The sequence below is a fragment of the Nelumbo nucifera genome, chromosome 1, assembly GCF_055504915.1.
Source record: "Nelumbo nucifera cultivar China Antique chromosome 1, China Antique-T2T, whole genome shotgun sequence".
Classification (NCBI taxonomy): domain Eukaryota; kingdom Viridiplantae; phylum Streptophyta; class Magnoliopsida; order Proteales; family Nelumbonaceae; genus Nelumbo; species Nelumbo nucifera.
Window position 1 is genome coordinate 139,371,696 of NC_142649.1, and position 27,512 is coordinate 139,399,207.

Consider the following 27,512-nt stretch of genomic DNA (forward strand, 5'->3'; position numbering starts at 1 on the left):
TCGAGTTTGACTCACAAGGCTAGAATGCGAACTCAGCCTAAGGGATGTTCTGCGCGTTAGTTGAGCTTTTTGGCTTTTGAAATTCTAATTCCCAATGTTGCTTTCAGTTTGTTGAATTTTTCATCAGATATGACTATATACCCACAAACTAACCAAAGCGCTGGTTTGGTTGCGTCTAGCGTCTTTGTTAATTTTTAAATGAACTAATTAAAGATTCTTCTACTTTCACTCTTGAATATTTCCCAAGACCGATGTATATGCTACTACTTTCTGTAGGAAGAACGGAACGTAGTCGGACTTAGGTGGTCTTGGGCTTCTTGATGGACTCTCATTAATAGCCTGTTTTTTTTCGACCATGGGCGTTTTGTTAAACTATGCCTGGCTTAGGCCTAATTTCAAGGCCCATTTAAGTTAGCATGGATGAATCACACCTAACCTTATCAATCTATTGGGTGGGTGGACTTTGTAGTAGATTGGACAATGTCACCAACTTTAGAGGACTGAGTTCGCATCCTAAGGTTATACTGGCTCAATCATACCAACCCACATCAGGCTGATGTGGTTTATAATGATTGGCCCATGTCAGACTGATGAAAATTTCAATTTCCCCATGATTGGCCCACGTCAGATTCACATTTTCAGTTCAGCATTCTTACTAATTAACAAGCCCAGCCCATGCCCCGTCAATTACGTCCATAGACCATACGTCTATACCCCATAGAAAAGCTGGAAAGAGATGAGAAAGGGTTTTTGCTTTAATTAATACCGGATTCATGTTCATATATCCACAGTCAACGGTTTGTGCCCGTCATTCCGCCCTTCCAATCTCAGAGTTCCAAATGTCTTGAACAAGAAGGAAAAGAGAAACCACATTCGCGCATTCTCAGGCGAGGTAAAAATGAGTGGCCGTCTTCGTCTCTGCTTCGTTTTCATGATTACTTCACTGACCTTGCTCTCAGAAATTTCCGTCGCAGTCGACACCATAACTCCGACTCTGTCGCTCAAAGACGGCCAAACCCTTGTATCCACCGACGGAAACTTCGAATTAGGATTCTTCACACCCGGCAGCTCGAAATACAGATACGTGGGAATATGGTATAAGAAAATTCCGATTAAAACAGTAGTTTGGGTCGCAAACAGGAACAGCCCAATTCCAGATTCATCGGGAGTTCTATCGATTGGCACAGACGGGAATCTCGTTCTTCTCAACCAACAGGCGCGCATCTTCTGGACAGCGAATGCAACATCCAAGGCACGCAATCCGGTTGCCCAGCTGCTGGGCTCGGGGAATCTTGTTGTTAGAGATGGTAGCGATACCGATCCCCAGGACTATTTGTGGCAGAGCTTCGATTATCCCACTGATACGTTGTTGCCAGGTATGAAGCTGGGTTGGGACTTGAAGACCGGTTTGAATCGTTATCTGACGTCTTGGAAGAGCCCAAACGACCCTTCAGTAGGAGATTATTCCTTCAAGATAGATCCTCATGGATTTCCACAAGCATTTCTGTTCCAAGGACTGATCCCGATTTACCGAAGTGGGCCTTGGAATGGAATCCAATTTAGTGGGGTTCCAGAAATGAAGTCCAACGACATAGTAAGCTTTGACTTCACATTCAATGAGGAGGAGGTTTATTACAAATATACAGTCAAGAAAAGCTCGGTGTTTTCAAGGTTAATGGTAAATACGACCGGCTTGCTTCAAAGGTATACATGGGAGCTTGGCGTTAACAGTTTCTGGATCCTTTTCTGGTACGCTCGGAAGGACCAATGTGACGGTTACAAGAATTGTGGCCCTTATGGTATTTGTGACAGCAATACATCGCCGATCTGTGAGTGTATTCAGGGATTCCGGCCCCAAAACCAGAAGACTTGGGATCTAAGAGACGGGTCTGATGGGTGCGTTCGGAAAACCAACTATGTCTGTCAGAAGGATGATGGGTTCTTAACACTGAAGGGGATGAAGCTGCCGGATAGTTCTAAGGCATTTGTAGACGAAAGCATGAGTCTTGAGGAATGCGCAACCCAGTGTCGGAGTAACTGTTCTTGTACAGCTTATGCGAATACTAATATCAACGGAGAAGGAAGCGGTTGTGTGTTTTGGGTAGTTGAACTGATCGATCTTCGGGAGTACCTACAGGAAGGTGGTCAAGATCTGTACGTGAGGGTGGCAGCTTCAGAACTAGGTGCGTATAAAACTTCAAACCTTCTTAATTTGATTCACTTTTTAGATGTGGTTCTTCTCAAATTTTGGTCTTTGCCACTTTTCTAGTTTGCTATAGGTATATATCTGCCAGTGAGTCGACTCGGCCGGCTTAAGTGACCGGGTCATATGACTCGTGAAATCCCTGTCGAGACTCTAGTCCATTGTATTCCAACTTTCCAAGAGATAGAGAACGAAAGTTGGTTTTCCTTTTCTTTTCGAATTTAATTCAGTCAATTAATTCCAGTGACGTTCCTCTCTCGATTGCATCGCTTTGTTCCCTCGGCATGTGTTTGAGATTTGAAAAAGGGACCCATCTGACCAATCACAACCTATCACGTGGATAAAGTTGGTGGTGGCAGGTATGACGATCAAGCAAAGAAACCCAAGAAATTTTCTATCGTACATGTGGCAAATATACACTTGTCTCAATCAGATATTAAATTACATGCTTCCCCCCTATTCAGATCAGAAATTGAATATTCTCCCAACAAACGTTTCCAACAAGTCGCCCAACATGCTCTCCCTTTGCTCTTCGTTTTTTCCTCTTTTATAAGAGGATTGCGATTTTCAACTCAGTAAAATCGACTGCTGGGACAGGTCAATTCGTCATCCAGCCAAACTTTCAAATCCCTTTTAGCCGAGCTCTAAACCATTTATTTGATAAAATAAAAAAAAGTGTTGACTCAGTCAATGATTCCATTACCTGATTAATTAAACAATTTAGCCATGGGTAAGATATTAAGGCTGTGTTTGGTTTGAAGGAAAAAGTAGGAAAAGAAAAGATGAGATAGGGAAACCTTTGAAGACCTTGTATGGATTTCCCTACCTTTTCCTTGAAACCAAACATAGCCTAATTGTTTTTGCTATTTTTTTTTTCTTTTGCATTTTCATTCATTTCTGCCTTTAATAACAATTAACAATGATTTTCATTTGTCACACTTGCCTTTATAACATTGATCAAACAAAGCACCCTGCTGTTGGTTATAACAAAAGGAGTAAATAAGGGCTAAGAGGCGTTTGGAGCTCTTCAATTGATTGGGTTGTGGTTCCTTACAGAGACGGATGTTTCAAAATGATTCGCCCTAGTAAAGAGGTGGAAAGCAACAGAAAAATATTATATTGATCATCGGGTTAGGTCCCACTATTAGAATCTCTTGACGCCAAAGTCAATTCGTCTGACTTAGGCGGGCTTTCTCTCTTCTTTTCTCTCCACTTAATAAGTGGTGATCTGCGATCTGTTCTCAGCTTGGTAGGAGTTTATCAGTTTAGACTAGGCACTGGCGCATGGCAATCGCCATCCATCCATGTTGGGTCTGATAAGGATGCCTTGACCTCTCTATCTACTTTCCATGGATGGGAGCCTCGTCTACTTAGCGTTTGACAGCATTTGAGTTTCTTACAAGTCAAAAATATATATATATCTAGTCTCTCAATCGTAAGGTTTGTTAAGGTGTGTATAACTGATGATAATCTGGGTCATCACTTTCAGATGCAGCAGAGGGCACGAAGGCTGACAAAAGAAGACGAATAATTCTCATCACTAGCATCATCGGCGGTCTGGGATTGCTTGCATTGGCATTTAGTATTATTTATCTGATCGTATGGAGATGGAGGAAAACCAGGTCTCAATGGAAGAAAGATACGATGCACCCACTATGGAGGAAGAGGAAGGCAGAGGACAGAAGTATCCGAAGAAAAAGTCTGTTGTTCTCTTAGAAACAGAGCACCATTAATGTATACATGATTTTCTTCAAAGCTTGTCCATTTTATTCTAACGATACTCTTTCCATATTGAACACAGGTATCAGGGAGAAAAGCCAAGATTTGCAAGCAGTTGATGGGGCAATAGCAAGCACAAGGGAATGTTACTCAGATGAAAGCAACAATGATGACATTGAGTTGCCTCTGTTTGATTTTGATACAATAGAAACTGCCACTGACAATTTCTCAGATGCAAACAAGCTCGGGAAAGGTGGCTTCGGTTCTGTTTATAAGGTAAGTTAGATCCCATGATATCTGTTAATTTTCTGTTAATATATATAATTAGAATCTCTGTTAAATATATGACAAATGCATCCTGGAAGATAAGCTTAAGAGTTGAATTTACAATTATATATATAAATATATTAGGGTGAATTGGATGACGGACAAGAAATTGCAGTGAAGAGGCTCTCGAAGAATTCAGGGCAAGGAGCTGAAGAATTCAAAAATGAGGTTATGTTAATTGCTAGGCTTCAACACCGAAATCTTGTTAGGCTTTTGGGTTGTTGCATCGAGTGCCAAGAAAAGATATTGGTCTACGAGTATATGCAAAACAAGAGTCTGGATTCAATAATTTTTAGTAAGTTTTTGCTTGATACTTGACTCAGTCGTGTCATAGACAGACCCAGCTCGACTGAACAATCTAATTAAACCGGCTATTTTTATGGTTTTTTTCGCAGACAAGACAAAGAGCACTATATTGGATTGGCGAAAGCGGTTCAACATTATTGTAGGAATTGCTCGGGGACTTCTTTATCTTCATCAAGACTCTAGATTCAGAATAGTTCATAGGGACCTCAAGGCAAGCAACATTCTACTAGATGGAGATATGAACCCCAAAATCTCAGACTTCGGAATGGCCAGGATTTTTGGAGGAGATCAAACTGAAGCAAATACAAAAAGAGTGGTGGGAACATAGTAAGTACCATAAAACATACGGATGATCGAGTTCAAATTTTAATTTAGAAACAAACTAAATCTCCATCACCAACGTTATATAACTGTATTTCTTTGATATGGATGTGATGTGCAGTGGTTATATGTCTCCTGAGTATGCAATGGACGGATTGTTCTCAGTGAAGTCTGATGCGTTTAGCTTTGGTGTTCTGGTGTTGGAAATAATAAGTGGTAAGAAGAACAGAGGATTTTATTACTCCAACAACCAACATAACCTCCTTGGACATGTAAGTAGCATAATGAACACAGCGAGGTCATCTTCTTCTGCTGTTTCACTAACCTGACGGTGAGGAGAAAATTAATGTTGCAGGCGTGGACGTTGTGGAAAGAAGGAAGGGCCCTGGAATTAGTGGACACATCAGTAGGCGATTCATATCACACATACGAAGTGTTGAGATGCATACAGGTGGGTCTTTTGTGTGTGCAGGAACGTGCGGAAGATAGGCCAATAATGTCAACTGTGGTTCTGATGCTCAGTAGTGAAACTGCAACGATGCCACAACCAAAAGAACCGGGTTTTTGTTTGGGAAGGAATTTCATGGAAATGATGTCAACTTCTAATAAACAAGAACAAGACTCTTGCACTATAAACGAAGTAACAGTTACAATGCTTGAAGCTCGGTAGTGGGTGTTATTACTTTATTCCCATCGCAAATACATGTATATCTTACAAATGAAAAGGAAGTTGCAAAATTGAATGACGATATTCACTTTCTCGTTGACCGAGGTCAATTTAGGTATATTAATATTTTGGATAACTAACAGGCATAAACCCAGCATATTTACGGCTGTGTTAGGAGTGCCAGTGGGATTTATCATCCACGGCAGACCAGCCAATTGCAAATTTGCGACGTACTAATTTGTGTCTCCCTTATCAGGACAAGAGCACGGAATTTCTGGTAACTTTATGCCGATTATTCGGTATATAAATGAAAGATGAATTTTAGAGAATCACCACCTTTTTTCTTCTTTTTATCCTCTGCTTTCGACACGGCGAGCAGGTGGTGGTTCGATCGGAGCTCATGGAAAACGACTGGCGGTGTTCCGCCACCTTCGTCTCCCTCTTTCATCAATTCCTCGTATGTTTCGTCGGCTTTGAAAGGTTTGGGTTTCAGAAATGTCAGTGTCCGTGTCAAAAGTTGATAAGTTATAACAGTTATGTGATGTATATTTGAATGGTTTATGACGAAACGTGATGCATATTTATAGGGTTGTAAACGGATCGAATTTGAATCGGATCAGTTAATATCCGAATTCGAATCCAATTAGAAAATTCGATATTGAATTTGATTAGAAAATCTGATATCCGAATTCGATTTTATATCTGACGGATATTAAAAATTAATATCCGAATTCAAATCTGATTAAATATTCGAATTGATTCGAATTCTATTAATTAATTATTTTAGATAATTAATAAATATATAAAATAAACATTTTATTGATATAAAGTATATAAATATATAAATTAATTATTTTATATAAATTATATAAAATGTTTTGTATATTATATATAAGAATTAAATAATCAGTCAAATTTAGATATTTATCGAATCGAATTGGGTCATATCCGAATTTGACCGATTAGATATTCAAATTATCCGAATTCGATTTGATTATGCCGAATATCGAATTTGAAATCGGATATTTGAATATCATTCACACCTTTACGTATTTGAATGGTTTATGACGAATCAAAGAGAAGTATTAATCAATTGTCAAAAATAATAGGTAACGTTAGTCAATTTTTAAACTGTAAGAGTACACTTAATCAATTAGCTAAATCATAAGGGTAGTTTAAAAAATTTACGCTAAACTCTTTTATATTATTGTTCACGTTAGATAAAAAAGGTAAACCCTGAACTTAGGATTTTCTAATCGCCACTAATCTAGAGGAGCTCCTTTAGCACTAGGATGTTTCTCAGTATATGATTTCATGTATTTATAAGATAAAAACCTTCGAAACCTTGCAGAGTTTTCATTGAACTAGTGGGTGTTTGGTTATGGTCCGGTAGGTCCAGTCCGGCTTTAAAAGCAATATGGTAGTTTTTTTATTATTATTTTTTTTTTGGAAAAGCAATTAAGGCTGGAATTCAATTAGCTGCCAATCAAGGTTACATATCCCAAGAGATCGGTTTAGAAAAGGGAAAATTCTTGATCAATATCCTGTACTTTGGCATGAGTGACAATTTGGTCTCCAACCTTTAAAATGCGAAAATTCAGTACTTGAACTTTCAAAATGTGACAATCCAGTACTTTGTCGTTAACTAGTATGTTAATCAACCATTTAGTGACACTTCAAAAGTCAAAATGTCCTAGGAATGTCATCTAATTCTCTTTATCAACCATCCAAATATTGACAATAAAATGAATAGTCCCAAATTCTAGATTCTTCTAAGTAGTCACCAACTTTTTTGAATAGAAGAGGTTAGGTTTTGGGACTGTTTAGTTTTTTGTCAACATTTTGATGGTTGATAAAGAGAATTAGACGCATTCGAAGGGCTTTTTTAACTTTTCAAATGTCACTTAACGGCTGATTAACGGACTAGTTAACGATAGATATTAGATTGTCACATTTTGAAAACTCGGGTACTGAATTGTTGCATTTTAAAGTTCGGGGACCAAATTGTCACTCGAACTAAAGTATAGTGTACTGATCGGGAATTTTCCCTTTAAAAAAGAATGGTGAACTGCCTTATGATATATTCATAAAACATGCATTGGCACAACTTCTAAGTGAAAATATAATTAATAATTATTTAAATAATTATTGTTTATTTCTAAAAATTATAAAAATGAATAAACATTATATAATATGATGGAGGGTGATTTGGCCCGACCTCATAGCACAGGGACACGTGTGCGTGACCTGGCTCAACGAATAGCTCAGCCTGACAGCACAACCGTGACTCGACGAGAGAGACACGCCGAGTCCAACACTAGCCACTCAGCGGGTTAAGCGACTCGCCGGGGACTAACACCTGTTCAACCTTGACTCCCACCAAGTGTAGGAGATCCCGAGCTCCTCCTAGGGCCCGATCTCCCCTTGAGACCCGAGCTCCTCCTAAGGAGCTCCGAGCTCTCCCTTCCTAAGAGGGGAGCACCCTGGTTTTTGTCCAAGTGTCCCGAGGGAGAAGCACCTCGGGGCAACACTGCCTCCAATGCAGGCATCTCGGCACCTCGGTGCCGAGACAAACCTGCCCCAGGTGGTCCAGCGTGCAATAGCTCGGCAGGCTGCAAAGAAACCTGCCTGACATCCGTACCTTCCGGATCCGGTGGTAGGGCTCTGATCCCTTGCCAGGCGGCATTCTGTTTGCTATCTCTGAAAAGCGTGACACGTCTGTCAAGTCCGTACCTGGCAATAGCAGTCTGTAGCCGCAACCTACACCTGCCACACCTGCCCTGGCAGTAACGGCCAGGGTAGTGGCGATTATGCCAGGTGTGGCCGAGCTCTGACATAAAAGAGCCCCAATCCTCACGAAGCAAAGGTATTGAAGCTTAAGCACTTTCAACACTCTTACTCTCTGTTCTTTCTTTGAGATTTCTCCAGTTCTAACTTAGCCATCGGAGTATTCCCACCGGGAGAACTCCTTGGGAACCCTCTACCTTCTCCTTCCTCTCAGGTGTCGTTCGTTCCAACTAGAAGCCAAGTCACAACCAGCTAGGAGTGCCTAGATCGTGCAACATCATAATATATTAAAAAAATTGTTATTAAAGAAGTTTCAATTGCTTTGTGGATGTGATAGATCATCCATAGAATTATAATATATTCAATCATTGTGATCAAATGATAAAATATAATTATTTTTTAATTCTAAAGATATAAAAATAAAAAAAATAATTATTAAGGAATAAATTTCAATTGCTCTATGGATATGATAGATAAATCCATAGATTTAAAACATATTTAGTCTTTAAAGGCAGAGAAAAAAATTATATTTTCAAATTTTTTGTTAATTTATATTTTCCCCAAATATCTTCATGAAATTTCCATAAATCTATTGATAACACAAAAAATTGTGATTTTGAATGTAAGAAATGTAGATCAACATAAATTTAAGCATTCAAGAAAAAAAATCACAACACATTATAGAAAATTGAAAAAAAATTACATATTTTTGCCATATATTTTCAAAATTTGAAAAATCTTCAAAAAAATTAACGATTCACACTTGTTTCTTGCAAATCTAGCACTCTAGGAATGAGGTTTAGAGTTTTAGGGTCATTTGGGGTTGAAAGAATGTTTATTTCAAGGAAAAAAGCTTGCTTTTCCCCTTTATTTTTTTTTCAGTTTTTGGTCGTATCTTTTTCATCGATACACTACCAGTACACTCTAATACACCCCCAATACGCCCTCGATATGCCTTGATACACCCCCAATATGCCCTAATACACCCCTGATACCCACCCGATACACCCCCGATATGGGTCCGACATGCATAAAAAAGACGAAACGCTTGATTTTTATGCATATCTTGTATCAGTTTTTCAAAGATATGATACAATATGCCCTGTATCGGATATATCGTATCAAAATTTTAAACCTTGATTTGGGTTGAAGAAGAAAAGGCAGAGAGATGTGAAATCTAGTTTGGGGAGGGAGGAGTTTGAAAATCTATCGTCGATGGTAGATTTCACATTCACAAATGTCGATTTGTAGTGAGTAGGTCGCCGGTGGAAGATGCTTCTGGATTGGGGCTCGGTGGAGGAGAGGAGAAAATGGGTGGGAGTTCAAAAATCCCAAATGACAGAAAGAATGTGATTTTCTCCTTTCGTGTCATGTTCAACCAAATTTCTTCGGCTAATGTGTGAATTTCCGTTAACGTTTGTGATTTTCTATATTGTCAATGTGCTCATTTTTTATTGGTGGTTTCACACTTCCCATGAACTCACGGGTTCACAGGATGTGAAGTCGTTGCCACATTAAAATTTCGGGATGTAAAAGACAGAATATGGGCTTTAAAAGGGGCTAAAAGAGCTTTGCAATCCGAGATGCATAGTTGTATGAATTCTCTAGGGTCGATCTTTACTTGAAGAGAAGAGATTCACTAGGATTTTTTAGGCTGCATTTGGCATTCTTTATTTTAAGGATTTATCTCATTTTTATTGTTAAATTCTGTGTTATTAGGAGCATTTTAATTGTGAAAAAGGAGATAAATCCTTAAAATAAGAAATACCAAATGCAACTTTAGTCACTTTATTTTCCAACTAGATAGGATCAGGACCAGAGCACGGGAAAAATGAAAACCTTCAAGGATTGCCAGAGCTTCTGCTTCAAGAGGGTTAGCCCTCCCAGTTACAAACTGACCTCTATGATTCCTTAGGCTCAGTTTGAAAGGAGCATAAATACAAATATATACAGTATAAATACATATAAAATAATACAAAATGTAAAATTTTGCACTTTACATATTTATATTTGTACTCCTTTCAAAATGAGCCTTATGATCACCCCAGTTGGACCGGACCAAGCTCCATCAACATTGATCTTTTAAGGCAAGGGTCCAAAGGCTGACTGAACTGGGACAGAGGAGGTCAAAAACTGAGAGGGGTGGGGGTACAAACAGCAAAGGTTACACCTGAGATATAATGCTTGAACTGCCATGGTAACTTGATCAGTAGGGAAGATAAGACCTTGCCTTCGAAAATGATTTCGTGTGCCAACAGTATGGTAGATATGATATACTATAAGAAAATGATTAATGTGAAAAATAATTTTCTTTTAGACATAATGCCAACTGATAAATTTTAAAATTAGGCTCTGTTTGGTTTAAAGGAAAGAGTAGGGAAAGGAAAAGAAAGGTAGGGAAACTCATATAAGGATTGTAAAGGTTTTTCTACCTTTTCCTTCCTTGCCTTACTTTTTCCTCTAAACCAAACATACCCTTCCAATGCAAGAGCTTAAAAAGAAGAAAATGTTTAAAAATTAATGAAAATAAACACCCAAAGCTGCAATATTTGCCCTTTCTCCTCTATAAAATTGTAGTCCTAATGTCTTCATTCTCAAAATCTTATTTTTGAAATCCTTATTTTTTTCTCAAATTTCACTCTCAGGTTTTATTATCACGTTGGATTGTTCTTAGATATTCTCAAGTAAGGGAAACATGCCATTTAACCAAGGTTGTTTTGGTCATTTTTAATTTTTTTTGTTTTTCAATAATTCATATATATGGGCATTTCAGTAATTTTACCATACACTGTAACATTGGTTAACGGCATTGGACCATGGTGACTATTTCTAAGAGTTTAGGACACTCAAGTGCTGCATTTGAAAGTTCAGGGTACCTATTTGTAATTACCCCCAAAATACATGGTACCTATCTATAATTTACCCTTTTTAACGACAAAGTTATAGTATTTGAGATATGCCATTTTTTATAACTTTTCTATATTTTTGTTTTTATAATTCTATATTTTTTATTTTTTGTTATTTAATTATGAGATCATTAATTGATTCATTTTACCCAAATAATTGGACCATTAGGGTGCAAATTGTGCAGGTTAGACAGAGTTTGTGCTCGAAAGTAGAGGTGTTTTAGTAGAAAAAAAGTCCACAATACTCATTTATTTAATATATATTAAATATAGAATTTAATGAGAGGAGATAGGAGCTAATACCTTAAATATAGTACCCAATAAGAGGAAATGAAATGAATCTATATTATATATAAAAGTGCGGATGTAGCGTGAAAGTTTTTTTGGACTAAAATTACCCTTTATTTTTTTTTTGTTTGAGAAAGGATATAAAAGTCATTTTATTATAGCTTTAATGCTAGCTTTAATGGCTACTAAAATTTCCATATTTGTGTATTTAGTTCATCTCTAATGCTAAGGGTTGAAAATGTAGCTTCAATTATTACTTCCTACCTCATTTAATCCGCTTTCATTAAGTCTTATAATTATATGGATGTTTATTTGTTTCTCTCTCTCTCTGATAAGTGTAGACAGGATTTGATCCCATGTCTCCATTACAACCAGCTGGAGACCTTACCAAGTGGCTAGTTGGCACCTTGTGATTGCATTGTGGTTGTTGTGGAGGCCCTACCCTAACCATCCTATTCCTCCACATCTAAGCTTGCTCCTTTGTAGGGTTATACATGGATATGACCATTTTGATTTGCTTGAATCCAAATCTGAATTTGATTCTCCAAAATTCAATTATAGTAATTAAGTTGTGTTTGGTTCCATTGCCATTTCAAGCCTAAATGTTTAAAGAGGCAATGACATTTTATATCAAAATGCCACACACAAGCATTTTGACATGAAACTTGTTTAGTTGGTGTTTTTACTGATTAGCATTCAACGTGTTTTTAAGCAGTATTCTCTTAGGTATTAGCATTGATACCTAAAAGATTAAGGTGTTTAAATGAAACTAGTATGTGTACACGTGTATGTGCTTTGCACGCAACAAATTTTGTGATGATGATGATAGTATATAATATGTTTCCAAAATTTTCTACTATTTTTATATTTCTATGTCTATAAAAAATGAATCTTCTTTGTCAAAATTATTATGTATCATTAATATAGAGATATGCCCATATGTTTTCTACCTAAAATGTTGAATTGATCTACCACCAAACAAGAAAACAATTTCACTTTTGGGTTAGTTTTGAATTTTGTATTTTATTTATATCATTAAAAAGTTAAAAATAATTATTGTTTATTGTGTCTAATTTTTAATATGATTAATGTAAAATATTAGGGATGTGTCCAAATGTTTTCTATAGTGTTTCTATCTTTTTCATATTTTTAGTATTTTTATATTTTTTAATTTATATTATTTAATCATGAAATCAATGGTTAGCACATATGAGCCAAAAGGTTGAACTATTGCCTGCCTCCAGGAAAACAATTTTAATTTTGGGTTGCTTTTAAATTTTATATTTTATTTCCAATATCAATAAAGCAATTATTGTTTATCACACTTATTTTTCTTTAATATGATTAATATAAAATATTAGATAGGTGCCTAAATGTTATTTACAAAATTTTGTATTATTTTATAATGTTTTTGTGTTTTTATATTTTCTATTTTTTATTTAATTATGATATCAAGGGTTAACACATTTAACTCAAAAGGTTGAATTGTTGACCCGCCACCACCAAAAATAATTTTTATTTTTGGATTGATTTTAAATTTATATTTCATTCCAACATCAATAAGAATAATAATAATTATTTATCACACTTATTTGTCTTTAATATGATTAATATATACCAAACATTAGAGACATGCCCAATTTTTCTTTGTTCGTTATTTATTTATACTTTATAATTATGATATCATAGATTAGCCCACTTGACCTAGATGGTTGAATTACTTACTTGCCACCATGTACTCTGAATTTAAGATTCCTTGGATTACTGAAACAAAATCATATTCAACACAATCTAAAAAAGGCTCACAACCCCCTTTTGCAATTCCCAAAACCCATATTAGATTGGAAAATCCTTTGCAAGAAAGAAAATAACTAATTTAAATGTACATGAAGAGAATGTTAAATCAGTTTGAGCGAAAACCATGAACTCACAATTTTTGTTTTTAGGAGATCCCATCTCTTCCATTGTGCATTAAGATCTAATTGTCGGTGAATGTGACCTGGTTGGATGGACCACCACTAGTGGAAATTGGTAGTTGGAGTATGGTCACAACAAGAAGCTAGGGCTTGAAGGGTGGAACTATGTTCCAATAGGAATGAAGAAAGCCCTTGTCACCTCGATAAGGAAGCTTCGGCCTTACTTCTAGGTGCACAACATCTGTGTTTGACTAACCAGCCCCTAAAGCAGATGTTACAACATCTGTGTCAGAGTGGCTAATAAAATAGAGTGTGGAGCTCAGTGAGTTCAAACTTGACTATGCTCCTCTACCTGCAATAAAAGCACAAGCCTTGGCCAACTTTTTGGCCGAGTGCACATTTTCGGTCCCAAACCTAGTCAAGTCACCTCCAGCTTGGATGCTGCATGTGAATGGATTGTTCAACCAACAAGGGAATGGTGCTAGCCTCAATATCCTTGGGTCGAATGATATCATTCTTGAGCATGCCCTTCCATTCGAGTTCAAAGCCTCCAACAATGAGGCAGAGTACGAAGTCCTCATAGCCAGACTCCACCTTGCTCTAGAAACTGGAGCGAAGTGGGTTGAAGTCTTTAGCGACTCCCAACTAGTGGTGAACAAGGTAATCAGGTAGTTCGAAACACGAGAACCCTCTATGGAAAGCTACCTACAAAAGGTACATGAGCTCATCAGAAGGTTCAAGAACTTTGCCATACAGCAAATACCGAGAGCCAAGAACCTCTTAATAGATGCCTATCCAAACTCACGAACTCGTCGCGAATTGGCCTTGAAGACATAATTCGGATGGACACCCTAGCTTACTCTAGCATCTCCAAAGCAACCTTGATAATCTTCCCGGTGCAGTAGGAGTCGTCTTGGATAGACCCCATCATGTAGTATCTCTATAATGACACCCTACCCGAAGACCAAACAGAAACCAGAAAAATCGGCCAAGGGAAGTTCGATACTGCATCATCCAGGGTCAGCTCTACCGTAGATTGCACAACCTACTGTGCTTGAAGTATCTCCCTCCAACCGAAGCCAATTACATCCTTAGGGAAATACAGGAAGGCATCTGCAGTGACCACCTTGGTGCTCGAACCTTAGCATACAAAGCCCTCTGACAAGGCTACTTTTGGCTAACCATGAAGCAGGACACACCTCAACTTGTGTAGAGGTGTGACTGCTACCAAAGACACTCTAACTTGCTCCACCAACTAGTGGTCCCATTAACGCCGATTCCTAGTTTGTGGCCCTTCACCTGATGGAGAATGTACATCCTTGGTGCTTTCCCTACCGCCTTTGGATAGAAAAATTTCCTCATCATTGGCATAGACTACTTCATCAAGTGGGTCAAGGCCAAGCCACTAGCCCAAATCACCACTCAAAATACTTAAGGCTTCCTATGGAGGAACATTATCTATCGGTTTGAAATTCCTCGGGTGGTCAGCACTAACAATAGATCGTAGTTCATAGACAAGAAGTTTGAGGCATACTACGTTGAGCTTGGGATAGATCACTACACAACGGAAGTGCACTGACCACTGAGCAAAGAGATCGAAGTCACGAACAAATAGACGAAAGTCATGAACCGCACCCAACTGCATGGCTTGAAGACGAGGCTTGACAAGGCAAAGGGCAAAGAAACCCCATTTAGTCAGGCATTCGGGGCCGAGGTGATGATCCCCATAGAGATCGGATCCTCGATGCTCCAAACCGAGCTCTACAACAAAGAGATCAACAATGAAGACCTTCATGCTGAATTGGATCTCCTAAAAGAAGCCTTAGATCGAGCATAGGTCAGGATAGATGGCCAAGTACTATGACACCAAGGTTCTCTGAAGAGAGTTCAGTACAATTAACCTCATCCTCCATAAGGTGATCATACTCAAAGCCAATGAAGGCAATCTCAGACCCAAATGTAAAGGGCCATACAGAGTCACCATAGTGTTTGAACCAAGCTCGTATAAGCTGGAAGACCTTAATGGTAGGCCAATACCTAGGAATATGAATATGAGTAATCTGAGAATGTACTATTAGTAACCGACACCGAGCCCAATGGTGGGCAAGCCCTCTGTACTTTACATTCAAAATAATAAAAATCCAGTTTCTTCTCATTGAGTTGAGTAAGCACCACACATTTCACACAACACACTAAGGCCCAACTGAATTGTAATGACTGAGGACCACACACGCATGAGGACCTGACTAGACGATAATGGTCGAGGTTCGATGTTAGCTCAGACTAACATTTTAGTGGGAATGGTGCTCCTGCCACACATGATTAGAGGGCAACAATTGAACTCCTCTTCCTAGTGTCAACAATGGCCCACTGAGCTGAAGATGCCCGAGCACCCATCTGACCCTATGTCAGAGCAAAGTCAATCGAGGACGATGGCCAACCTGGCCGAGGAACGCGGGCTCTACAGACTACAAGACTAGATGCCACTGAGCTCCCCATTGTGACCTCTAAGACCTTGGAACCACCTCAACCAACACAAACTAAAGTGGTCTAACGATAAATTTTTTTGCCTAGTATGCACACACTTATGTTCTCGGTCTTAGCCAACCAAAGACTAAGAACATCCTTGGCCAGTTACAAACAATAAAAAAGGAGGGAAGTAATAGACTATAAGAAGGATGCACAGAGCTGAAGCAAAAAAAAAAGTCAACTTCCATTCATTTCAACAAAAGTTATTTACAAAGGAAATAGCTTGGCATCCCGAGTTGTACATCAGAGAGACAAAGAAAAGGAAGCAACTTAGTCATCACTCATCGGCAGTGGCGACGTTAATATGGGCCTGCTCCTTGGACACGGTCGTGGTGTTGGTAAGTTGGGTGGATTTCTCCCCGATTGTCTCCACAGTTTCCCAAGGACCGAATCCTTCCACCACAGGGCCACCTCAGGGCACAGACGTAGGACCCTTGTATTGCACTAAGCAAAGCCGGTTTGCCAAGAGTTTGTAGTGTAGTTGTCAAACTTGATCTCGAACTCCTTAGAATCCTTGTACTCGGTGACCACCTCATCCTTTGCTTGAGCTAGCTTCGCCTCAGCCTCCTAGGCCACCTTCCTAGCCTTGTCTTGAGCGTCCTACAAGTCATGCAAACAACTCTTCATCTTTTTCAAGCCGTCATCCTTGTCCACCGTGACCTTCCTCAGCTCAGCCACCTCAACCTTCAGGTGGGAGTTCTCTATTTCCATGGCCTTGGCTAACTTTTGGAGGCTACGCATTTGATTAACCAAAGTTGCCATGGCACAGGTAGCTTGCACCGTGCTGAAGAGTTCAATAAGCAGAACAGAAGCAAATGGAAAAGAAGGGTAGATAAGATAAGAGTTATACCACCACTATGTTGCAGATGGTCGTGCTCTCGAGGACCCTGCTTTTATGGCTACAAGCTTCCCTCTAGACCTCCAATAGTAGAATACCTCGGGCCAACTACTTGGGGGCGCCCCCAGTCTCCAAAGTGTCACTCGAGCAGACACTCCAGTTCGGCCGGTAGGTCCAAACCTCCTCCTCCTCTTGAGCTGATGGGACTAAACTTCGAGACTCCCCCAGGTAGTCAATTGTAGTTGGACGTGCTGTGGATGCACCTCCTCCGATTCAACCTCCATGACTTTCCCTTCCTCTAACTTTGACTTCTTTGATTGTTGAGTTGTCTCGCCAAGACGTCCTTGCTACAAGGCCATGCCCAATGATTGAGATGCCATCTGTTATGGTCACACCATCCGGCAGCGCACTGCGGCGTAGTCATAGGCAGCAGCAGCACGCACAACAAGCCGCACAGCAGCGGGCACCACCTGGCAGCGCCGCACAGCAGCACGCACCGCCGATAGCGCACAGCACACACCGCCAGGCAGCAGCGCGCACCGCACGCACTGCACGGCAGCACGCACCGCACACACGCCCGGCACTGCGTGGCAGCAGCACCATGAGCCGTGCGCATGCACCCGACAGCAGCAATAGAACGGGGCCCACACGACAACTCATAGGGGTGGGCCCACCCTTATCTGGACACGTCAAGCCAACTCGCCGCCAGCTTACCTTATCCTTATCTTATCCCTTATCCCTCATCTTATCTTATCCTTATCTTTATCTTATCTTAAGTAAGAGTGTGTTACCAATAGGAGTAGGTAATTAGGAGTTTGAGTTCAAGTTGGAGTTTGAGTTTAATTAGGAATTTCCTTCTGTAATCTCCTATTTAAGGAGCTACTATTTGAAGTAAAGGATTCAGTTTTCCAGCCAAGAAAAGAGTGAGGAGAGTTCAGGTGGTCTCTTTGACAAATCACCCCAAAGGAGAGTTCGGGTGGTCTCTTGGACAAATCACCCATTGGGTTTCCAAAATAGGGTCTGCACGCAAGGGGAAGCAGGGCTTTCACACCGTGGACCGACCCGTGACGGGATCCTACGCGCGGGACCAAAACAAATTGGTATCAGAGCCAAACGTCATGGGCAATATGGAGTAGCTATCTTCCAAGGACCACGAACTGGAACACCAACTTGCAGAAACCAGCATGGAGGTTCGTGTAGTTAGGGAAGACGTCTGGGAGATGCGACGCCTACTGGAAGCATTCCTCTCCAATAAAGAAATGAGTTCGGAGGGAATCGCCAACACCAACAGACGCCGTCTGGACTGGGTAGAGGCATGCAGCGAACAACAGATCGCTGCCCCTACAGCCATAGTTATTTCCAAGGATCAGCGCACGGAGGATGAAACTGTAAAGTTTCCCCCTTTGGCCGGGGACAATGTCACGAACACTATAGTAGAACCTACAGAATGCGCTCCTTTGATGAAGGCAGGTGGGCTTGGCGATGTTGCTGGGGCTTTACCGAAGGCCTTGGCTCGGCGTGGACATAGAGTTACGGTTGCGGCAGCACAGTATGGTAACTATGCAGAAATCCAAGAAACAGGAGTGCGCAAGAGATGTAAGGTGGAGGGGCAGGATATAGAGGTAACTTTCTCTCAAGCTTATATTGATGGCATGGATTTTGTGTTCACAGACAGGCCTATGTTTCGCAATATTGAGGAAAATATATATGGGGGAGGCCGAGAGGATACTTTAAATAGCATGATTCTCTTCGGTAAGGCAGCTCTTGAGGTTCTCTACTGTAAGCATACCCGGTGCATTCCTGTGATCCACAACATAGCACACCGGGGTCGTTGTCCAGTACGCGATTTTTGTTATGTGGATCTTCCGCAAAACTACTTCAAACTATATGACCCAGGAGGTGGGGAACACTTCAATGTCCTTACGGCTGGACTGAGTAGAGCATATCGTGTAGTCACTGTAAGCCATGGTTACGCCTGGGAGCTGGAAACTAAAAAAGGTGGCTGGGGTCTGCATCAAATAATCCAGCTTTATGCATGGAGATACGGGGCAGTCCCTGTTGTTCTTACTGTTGGTGGACTGAGAAATAGTGTGCAGCCGTTTGATCCATTCGTAGAGTCCCAAGCCATGTATCCGAAATACGAGCTTGAGGACAAGCTCGTAGTCCGGGAAGGGTGTAATGTTATGGTCACACCATCCGGTAGTGCACTGCGGCGCAGTCATAGGCAGCAGCATGCACATCAGCGGGCACCGCCTGGTAGCGCCGCACAGCAGCACGCACCGCCGATAGCGCGCAGCACACACCGCCAAGCAGTAGCGCACACCGCACGCATTGCACGGCAACACGCACCGCGCACACGCCCGGCACTACACGGCAGCAGCACCATGAGCCGCGTGCACGCACTGCACGGCAGCAGCACCATGAGCCGCGCGCACGCACCCGACAACAGCAACAGAGCGGGGCCCACACGACAGCTCATAGGGGTGAGCCCACCCTTATCTGGACACGTCAAGCCAACTCGCCGCCAGCTTACCTTATCCTTATCTTATCCCTTATCCCTCATCTTATCTTATCCTTATCTTTATCTTATCTTAAGTAAGAATGTGTTACCAATTGGAGTAGGTAATTAGGAGTTTGAGTTCAATTTGGAGTTTGAGTTTAATTAGGAATTTCCTTCTGTAATCTCCTATTTAAGGAGCTACGAATTGAAGTAAATGATTTAGTTTTCCAGCCAAGAAAAGAGTGAGGAGAGTTCGGGTGGTCTCTTGGACAAATCACCCCAAAGGAGAGTTTGGGTGGTCTCTTGGACAAATCACCCATTGGGTTTCCACAATAGGGTCTGCACGCAAGGGGAAGCAGGGCTTTCACACCGTGGACCGACCCGTGACGGGATCCTACGCGCGGGACCATAACACCGTCCTCATTTGCATTGCAACCTACATGCGCCTCACCCACCCACGATTAGATCTTCAAGACCAAAGGGCATGTCAATCATTTGAAGCCGAAGAGAAAAAAAGGACTTAAACTAAGAACAAACCAATCAAGGGCTTCATCAGTCGAGCTCAGATCAACATCATAAATGAGGTGCATTCCTAGATGTGCACCCTTATTATCTACCTTATTGCCATGAGCTCTGCATTTGGTTGGGTTTCACCCTGGTGTTTAAGACTAAAATTCGGTAGGGAACGACCAGTGCCCTTGATGATGCACAAAGAAGAACTCCTCCTTCCAATGCTTGACTGAAGAAGGGGCTCTGACGAGCACCTCGGTGTTCGATTGAGCCTATCAATAGTAGTAGTCCTGCTAGTACTTCTTCATGTGCAAAAAGTACGTGAACATGGGCAAGGTGATATCTACATCATAGATGGGACAATAGTAGAGAAGTTTGACGAGGTACCTAAAAGAGTTTGGACTTAATTGATCAAGCTAGACGTGGTGCCATCTCAGCATGGCCATAGTGCCTACACCAAGGGGAAACCTCCGCAACCTCGGCTCCCTTCTCACCTTCAGGCCCCTCAACCTTAGCCATGTTGGCATCGGTCTCAAGGACTGTGAGTGTGACAACCTCTAGTTAAGGCTCCCGACTCAGACTCACTACTACCAGAACTACTAGAATGGGAAGAAAAAGAATAGGATGAAGAGGTTTTTGGAATCAAAACCTACACTATGAAGGACGGTTTTGACCTTGGCGGTCTTGGGGTCAGCTCCAAGGTCTACATGTGGAACTTGTTCTTTCTTTACCATCTCCCTTCAAAAAAAAAATGAAGCATATTCTTTTTTAAAAACTTGACTTTCAATAAATATAATATATAGTTTAAAACTTACATTATCTTTATTAATAAAATGAAATAGTAAAATGAAAACAAATGATCAAATCACTTAACTCAATGGTCAAGTGAGACCATGGCCTTTGTAACCATGAGTGCTTAGATTTAAATCTTTACATCATTAAAAGTATTTTGGGGTTTTTTTCAAGGCAAATTCGAGTGTAAGGTCGGTTCATCGGGTTGGTTTGGGTAGGATAAACCCTTAGACCCTAGAACCAGCTTGGTGGGGGCGGGTTTTGAGAATTTGGAACCATCCCTAGCTCGTACCCCTGTTCTTGGACATGCGACACCAATGTTTAGAAAAACCTGATGACCGGTCGGTTGAACTAGAAAACCGATGAACCGGTCCCGGTTTCATGAAAATACTTAGGTCCATAAATAAGTGAAAATTTAAAATGTTATTAAAAAGATTTGAACTCGTACCCCTATTCTTGGACATGCGACACCAATGTTTAGAAAAACCTGATGACCGGCCGGTTGAACTGGAAAACCGGTGAACCGGTCCCGGTTTCATGAAAATACTTAGGTCCATACATAAGTGAAATTTTAAAATGTTATTAACAAGATTTGAACCCGTACCCCTGTTCTTGGACATGCGACACCAATGTTTAGAAAAACCTGATGACCGGCCGGTTGAACTGGAAAATCGGTGAACCGGTCCCGGTTTCATGAAAATACTTAGGTCCATACATAAGTGAAATTTTAAAATGTTATTAACAAGATTTGAACTCGTACCCCTGTTCTTGGACATGCGACACCAATGTTTAGAAAAACCTGATGACCGGCCAGTTGAGCTGGAAAATCGGTGAACCGGTCCCGGTTTCATGAAAATACTTAGGTTCATACATAAGTGAAATTTTAAAATGTTATTAACAAGATTAGAACTCATGGCCTCTTGCTTTTACAAATTACTTGATTACCACTAATCTACCTCTTTATTTATTATAATTAATGACTATTTATTATACATATTACATTATGGTAAAAATATAAGTTAGAAGGATTGAACCATAATCATTTATTTTAAAAATTAAGAAGCTTACCATCCATCTACCACATTTAAGCATATTAAAAATTGTAAAATATATTATATATATTATTTATATGACCCACAGTATATATTATTTTTAAAAATTCTGATTCGACCCAATCGAATCTCTGATCCCTGAACCCCTGCATATCCAAACACCACAAATGTGCATTGGAAATATTTTCCTTATCATTCATGAAATCATGAGACAGGAGATCGGAGCTCCGAATCAATGCCTTGATGTATTATTGTGATCCCACATTGAATTAGATGAAATGTCGTCGTGGTGGGGCCAGACCGCCGGAGCATTACATAAATAGTCATGGTTTACGTTTTTAGCCATATGCGTCAAAAGTGAATTCATCATACTTAGGTTACGGCTTACTACTTGTTTTATAGTCAACTAATACTTGCTAATTTAGCATTCTAATCTAAGACACCATCTCTCTCTTCTTTGACTGTGTAGCATCCAAGCGGGTCAATTCCTCTGTGGATTTCTATGTATTAAGTTGTATATTTCTATCCTAAAAGATGGGTTATCTCTCTGAGCAAGTTGGATCCAGAAACAGAAATTAACCAATGGAGGTTCCGTGGCTCTTCGTTGTCTGTTGCACTGTGATCTTATTATTATTTTCATGGATCTCCATTGCAACTGATACTATAAGTTTAACGCAATCCATCGGTGATGGCGAGACCTTAGTTTCCTCTGGTCAAAGATTCGAATTAGGCTTTTTCAGTCCTGGGAGTTCCAAGAACAGGTACCTGGGCATTTGGTACAAGAACATACCGCTTCCGCTTACAGTCGTATGGGTCGCCAACCGAAACAGCCCAATTCCCGATACATCCGGAGTTTTGAAGATCGATGAAAATGGGAATCTCGTTCTTGTTAACAAAACATCAAGCCTCATCTGGTCTTCAAATTCGTCAATAGTAGCAAAGAAGTCATCAGTTGCGCAGCTTCTAGATTCTGGAAATCTTGTTCTAAGAGAGGGTGACTCAGAAAGCTATATGTGGCAGAGCTTCGATTTCCCGTCTGACACGCTGTTACCGGGCATGAAGGTGGGTTGGACTTTTAAGACCAATTTGAATCGTTATCTGACGTCGTGGAAGAGTACGGATGATCCTGCGGTAGGGGACTTCTCTTACAGAATAATAGATAATATTGGATTACCACAATTAGTTCTTCGGGAGGGATCAATCAAGATGTTCCGAACTGGGACATGGAATGGGCTTCGGTTCAGTGGCGTTTTCAGGAACTCGAGTGCAATCTTCAGACCTATTTTCGTCTCTAATGCTGACGAGCTATATTACACGTACGAAAGCAACGATGACTCCAATTCCATTATTACAAGGTTCGTGCTGAACCAATCAGGGGCTCTACAACGCTATGTATGGAATAGACAGAGGCAAAAATGGGTTCTGATGTTTGATCTTCTGAAGGATATGTGCAACGCTTATAACCAGTGTGGCGCTAATGGGATATGTAGACCTGATCATTTTCCCATCTGCAAGTGTTTGAATGGATTTACGCCCAAATCACCGAAAGACTGGGTCATGCTGGATTGGTCCGGTGGATGTACGCGGCCGAGGCCGTCGGACTGTAAAAACGGAAGGGATTTTGTGAAGCTCCAAGGGGTGAAACTGCCGGACTTAATGAAATTTTGGGTGAACAACAGCATGAGCCTGGAGGAATGCAAGCAACAGTGTTTGCACAACTGTTCTTGCGTGGCTTATGCAAACCCATTTGTTAATAGGAGCGGTAGTGGGTGCATCATCTGGTTTGGGGATTTGATCGACGTCAGAGAGTTCAAGGATGGCAACGTTGAGCAAGACCTTTACATATGGACAGCAATGGTATCGCCAGAAATAGGTACTTACAGCATCACTTAATTTTTTTCTTTGGAAGCCCGGCCTATGGCAAAATTCATTCAATATTCAAAGGTTAATTATCTATCTTTCTCATAGAGCACCAAAGCCAAGGCTTTTGTAGGCAAAGTGCTTAATTTATTCAAATTAAGTTACAGAGATATGTATACCAATTCCAATTTTTTCTTGACTTTGACAAAGGGAAATTATATAAAATCTCCCTTCGAAATTCATCAAAATTCGCCCGGGAGGGGGGATTTGATTGGTTAAAGCTTCTTCGGAAATTATACTTTCCTGCTGGCATCATAGAAATTGACCATTCTTTAACTGGCAACTGTGATCAATTTTTGAGAAAAACAGACTGGGCCTAGCTAATTCCTAACTGGATCAGTTTGTTGAGAAAGGAAAACGGATTCTTGTTCTGGTCGAGTAGAAGTTCACTCAACAAAATTAATCGTCCAATAATAGAGAGTGCTGAAAAACTGAGTGTTACATCAGTCTAGGCAGGCGATTTTGTGCATGGGAATAGTTTTTATGCAACAGCTGTATAGGATTGGATCCATGGTCATATCGGATTTCTCGAATGAAGTGGTTATCGAAGAAAAATATTACCTTCTGATCTCTAATATTTGGTGTTTGTCAGATCAAACTGGTGCTGCTTCAAATGAGACAAATCGACGGGTTTTGGTAATCGTAGTGATATCCATTACTTCATCCATGCTACTACTGGGTTGGATCAGCTGGTTTATGATTCGGAACAAGAGGAGAAAAACAAAAGGTAAATAATGTAAATATGTAATCCAACCTTGGAAATCCTCCTGTACCAGCTGGACAATTAATTATTCTCCTACTCACCATGTTATTTAAGAATGTTTCGGACCTGTCAAATTTATTGGCTACTAATTATCTTAATTAAATTAGTGTAAAAGCACATGACATGTGTAATTAGCAAGTAGTTTGAATTAAACTTTTATCATATATATATATATATGCATAAAATCGAAGCAAGCATGCATCTTATATAGAATAAATGTTGCAATATAGGATATAGCTAGGAAGAGTGTGTTCTCTTTGCATTATAATTTAAAGGAATAAATTTGTCCAAGGGGCTTCGTCTTTTGGAAGCTCTTCAATCTTCTTCTAATTCATTTCCTAATAACCTTTTTTAGTTTTTTATTCAACAGATCAACAAATAAGCAAGAAGGAAGAGCTAGATTTACCATTGTTTGATTGGGTTACTGTAGTATCAAGTGCCAATAACTTTTCATATGCAAATAAGATTGGACAAGGTGGTTTTGGTCCTGTGTATAAGGTAATGCCTCTTCTTTAATTTTAGCATTATATATAAAGAAATATGTAAATGATGTATAATTAACGTTCGTTTTCAAAATACTATTCTATTCTATATATACAACCATGCATAGGGTGTATTGCCAACCGGACAAGAAGTAGCAATGAAGAGACTCTCAACGAATTCTGGGCAAGGCCTTGAGGAGTTCAAAAATGAGGTTGCTTTGATTGCCAAACTTCAGCACCGGAATCTTGTTAAGCTTTTAGGCTGTTGCATCCAAGGGGACGAAAGGATATTACTGTACGAGTATATGGCCAACAAAAGTCTGGACTATTTTATTTTTGGTATACATGGTCCCTTGGCTTAATTTCCATGCATATATTTTAATTTGTTTTTGATATTGGAATTCCTTAAAAATTTTTTAGTTTAATTTGGTTGAAGATATTAAGGCATAATATATATATATATATATATATATATATATATATATAAATTGATTGAGCAGACCATGATAGGAGAGCTCCACTGATGATTTGGCAAAAGCGCTTCAACATTATCATAGGGATTGCACGAGGACTTCTTTATCTTCATCAAGACTCCAGATTGAGAATCATACATAGGGACCTCAAAGCAAGCAATATTCTGCTAGACAATGAGATGAATGCTAAAATTTCAGACTTTGGCATTGCAAGAATCATCAAAGGAGATCAAATTGAGGCAAAAACAAAGAGAGTGATTGGAACATAGTAAGTATTACTAGCAAGAAAAGTTGTATATTCATCATATAATAGTTTTACCAATAGAATAGAATCAAATATTTCCCCCACTTACAACTTACCTATATATGTATATGCATCTTTCTTGTGGCTTGCAGTGGTTATATGTCTCCCGAGTATGCAATAGATGGACATTTTTCTTTTAAATCCGATGTATTTAGCTTTGGGGTTCTGTTGTTAGAGATAGTGACCGGAAAGAAGAATAGAGGGTTTCATCATCCCTATCACCACCATAACCTTTTAGGACATGTAAGTAAGAGATTTTTTTTTTCTGTACTAATTAATATTGATCTGTTTACCCAGTCTTTGTATTGTGATTTATTAATGAAAGCTCAAAAAAATAAACTTGGGCTATTTGTTTTAGGCGTGGATAGCATGGAAGGAAGGCAAGGGTTTAGAACTAGTGGATGCAAATATAATGGAGTCGTGTGTGGTGTCTGAAGTATCAAGATGTATTCAAGTGGGTTTATTATGCGTGCAACAAATTCCAGAAGATAGACCAGACATGGCTTCTGTGCTTTTCATGCTGATCAATAATGGGAGTTCATGTGCAGCATTACCCCAACCCAAACAGCCTGGGTTCTTCATAGAAAGGAGTTCCATTGGTTGCGGTTTTTTATTGGTAAACAAGGACTGCCAAACTGAGAATGTAGCAACTATTACATCATTGGAAGCTAGATAATGAATATTTGCATTTTACGCTTGTGGGCTAAATTTTGTAAATTGGGGATGGAGAAACCACATGTGGGCCTAGAGCCCATAAATTATCACATGTTCAATGTTTCGAGCCTCTGTACTTATCACTGGATCTATGGTCTACTCATAGAATGTAGTGTGATCATAACCTTCTTAGTTTTCTTAATTTAATTGCAATGTGGAGAAAGGCTTCTCTTAATCTATCTACTATATAAAAAAGTGAGTTTCACTTCCCCTCATTTTGTCGATATTGTAATTTTTGGATTCCAATAATACCCCTACCTTTTGTTTTATACTATCTATGCCAATTGATCCACTTAACCGACATTTGGGTCCTCCTTTGTTTGGCCAAAACACGTGTGTATGGTTCGGTTGCCTCCATCTGATCTGATTATTCCAATAATGGGTGTTGAAGCAATCTAAATCCAGAAAAACAAACTTTTAGGCAATGTTTGGTTTGAAGGAAAAGGTAAGGAAATGAAGGAAAAGGTATAAAAACCTATTCAAAGTTTGTAAAAGTTTTATTGCCTTTCCTTTCCTTTCCCTACCTTTTCCTTCAAACCAAACATAGTCTTATTGAAAGTACCAACATACAAACCAGTCAGATATATTGCAAAAGGCACCCAAATAAATATGGATATCACAAAATATTTTCAACTAAGATATGCACGTGCAAATGCAAGTGCTCCTCTACTAGTAAACTTAAAAAAATAAAAGAAAATTTATTAAATAATGAACAATGCCATTTTTATGGGCCTAAGTAAATGGGCCAGATAACACCCGTGGTAGTATACCTTTCAAGTTTTCAACCTTGTTTCATCCAAATGAGGCGCTAAAATCCCCAAAATAAGGGTTTTTCTTCTTTTTCTTAGGTAAAATTCTTAATATCCTGCACTTTGGGTTTAGTGCCACTTTAGTCATTGAACTTTAAGACATAACAATTCAGTACTCGAACTTTAAAAATATGTTAATTCAATATAGAATACTAATAAAAAATTTTCTCTTATTGTATAAAAAAGTTTTTGAGTTATATTCACTACTTCTCTGATTAAATGAGGTGTTGTATTGTCTGTCTGGGATCAATGCTTTTATTGAGAACTACCAAGGAGGCGATTGATCATTCAGCTTAATCTTTGATATAAGAAACTTAATCGTATTGGGAAGTGAATATAGGTAACTGGGTCATATCGATATAGAAAGAAAACTAAAACTGGCATGT

The 27,512-nt window shown here is 39.6% G+C and overlaps 2 protein-coding genes across 2 annotated transcripts; both read left to right on the top strand.

The window, feature by feature from the left end:
• The first annotated feature begins 784 nt into the window (after positions 1-784).
• Positions 785-5,622, top strand: LOC104585716 (receptor-like serine/threonine-protein kinase SD1-8). Its single transcript, XM_010242686.3, has 7 exons — positions 785-2,183; positions 3,693-3,902; positions 4,005-4,198; positions 4,334-4,544; positions 4,645-4,882; positions 4,998-5,148; positions 5,232-5,622. Exons 1-7 carry the CDS (start codon positions 899-901, stop codon positions 5,544-5,546), a joined length of 2,604 nt encoding a protein of 867 aa, XP_010240988.1. The 5' UTR covers positions 785-898; the 3' UTR covers positions 5,547-5,622.
• A 16,614-nt stretch (positions 5,623-22,236) lies between these two features.
• On the top strand, positions 22,237-26,424 carry LOC104585759 (G-type lectin S-receptor-like serine/threonine-protein kinase At4g27290). Its single transcript, XM_010242736.2, has 7 exons — positions 22,237-23,534; positions 24,174-24,308; positions 24,715-24,842; positions 24,955-25,165; positions 25,327-25,567; positions 25,696-25,846; positions 25,962-26,424. Exons 1-7 carry the CDS (start codon positions 22,244-22,246, stop codon positions 26,277-26,279), a joined length of 2,475 nt encoding a protein of 824 aa, XP_010241038.1. The 5' UTR covers positions 22,237-22,243; the 3' UTR covers positions 26,280-26,424.
• Positions 26,425-27,512: the final 1,088 nt, after the last annotated feature.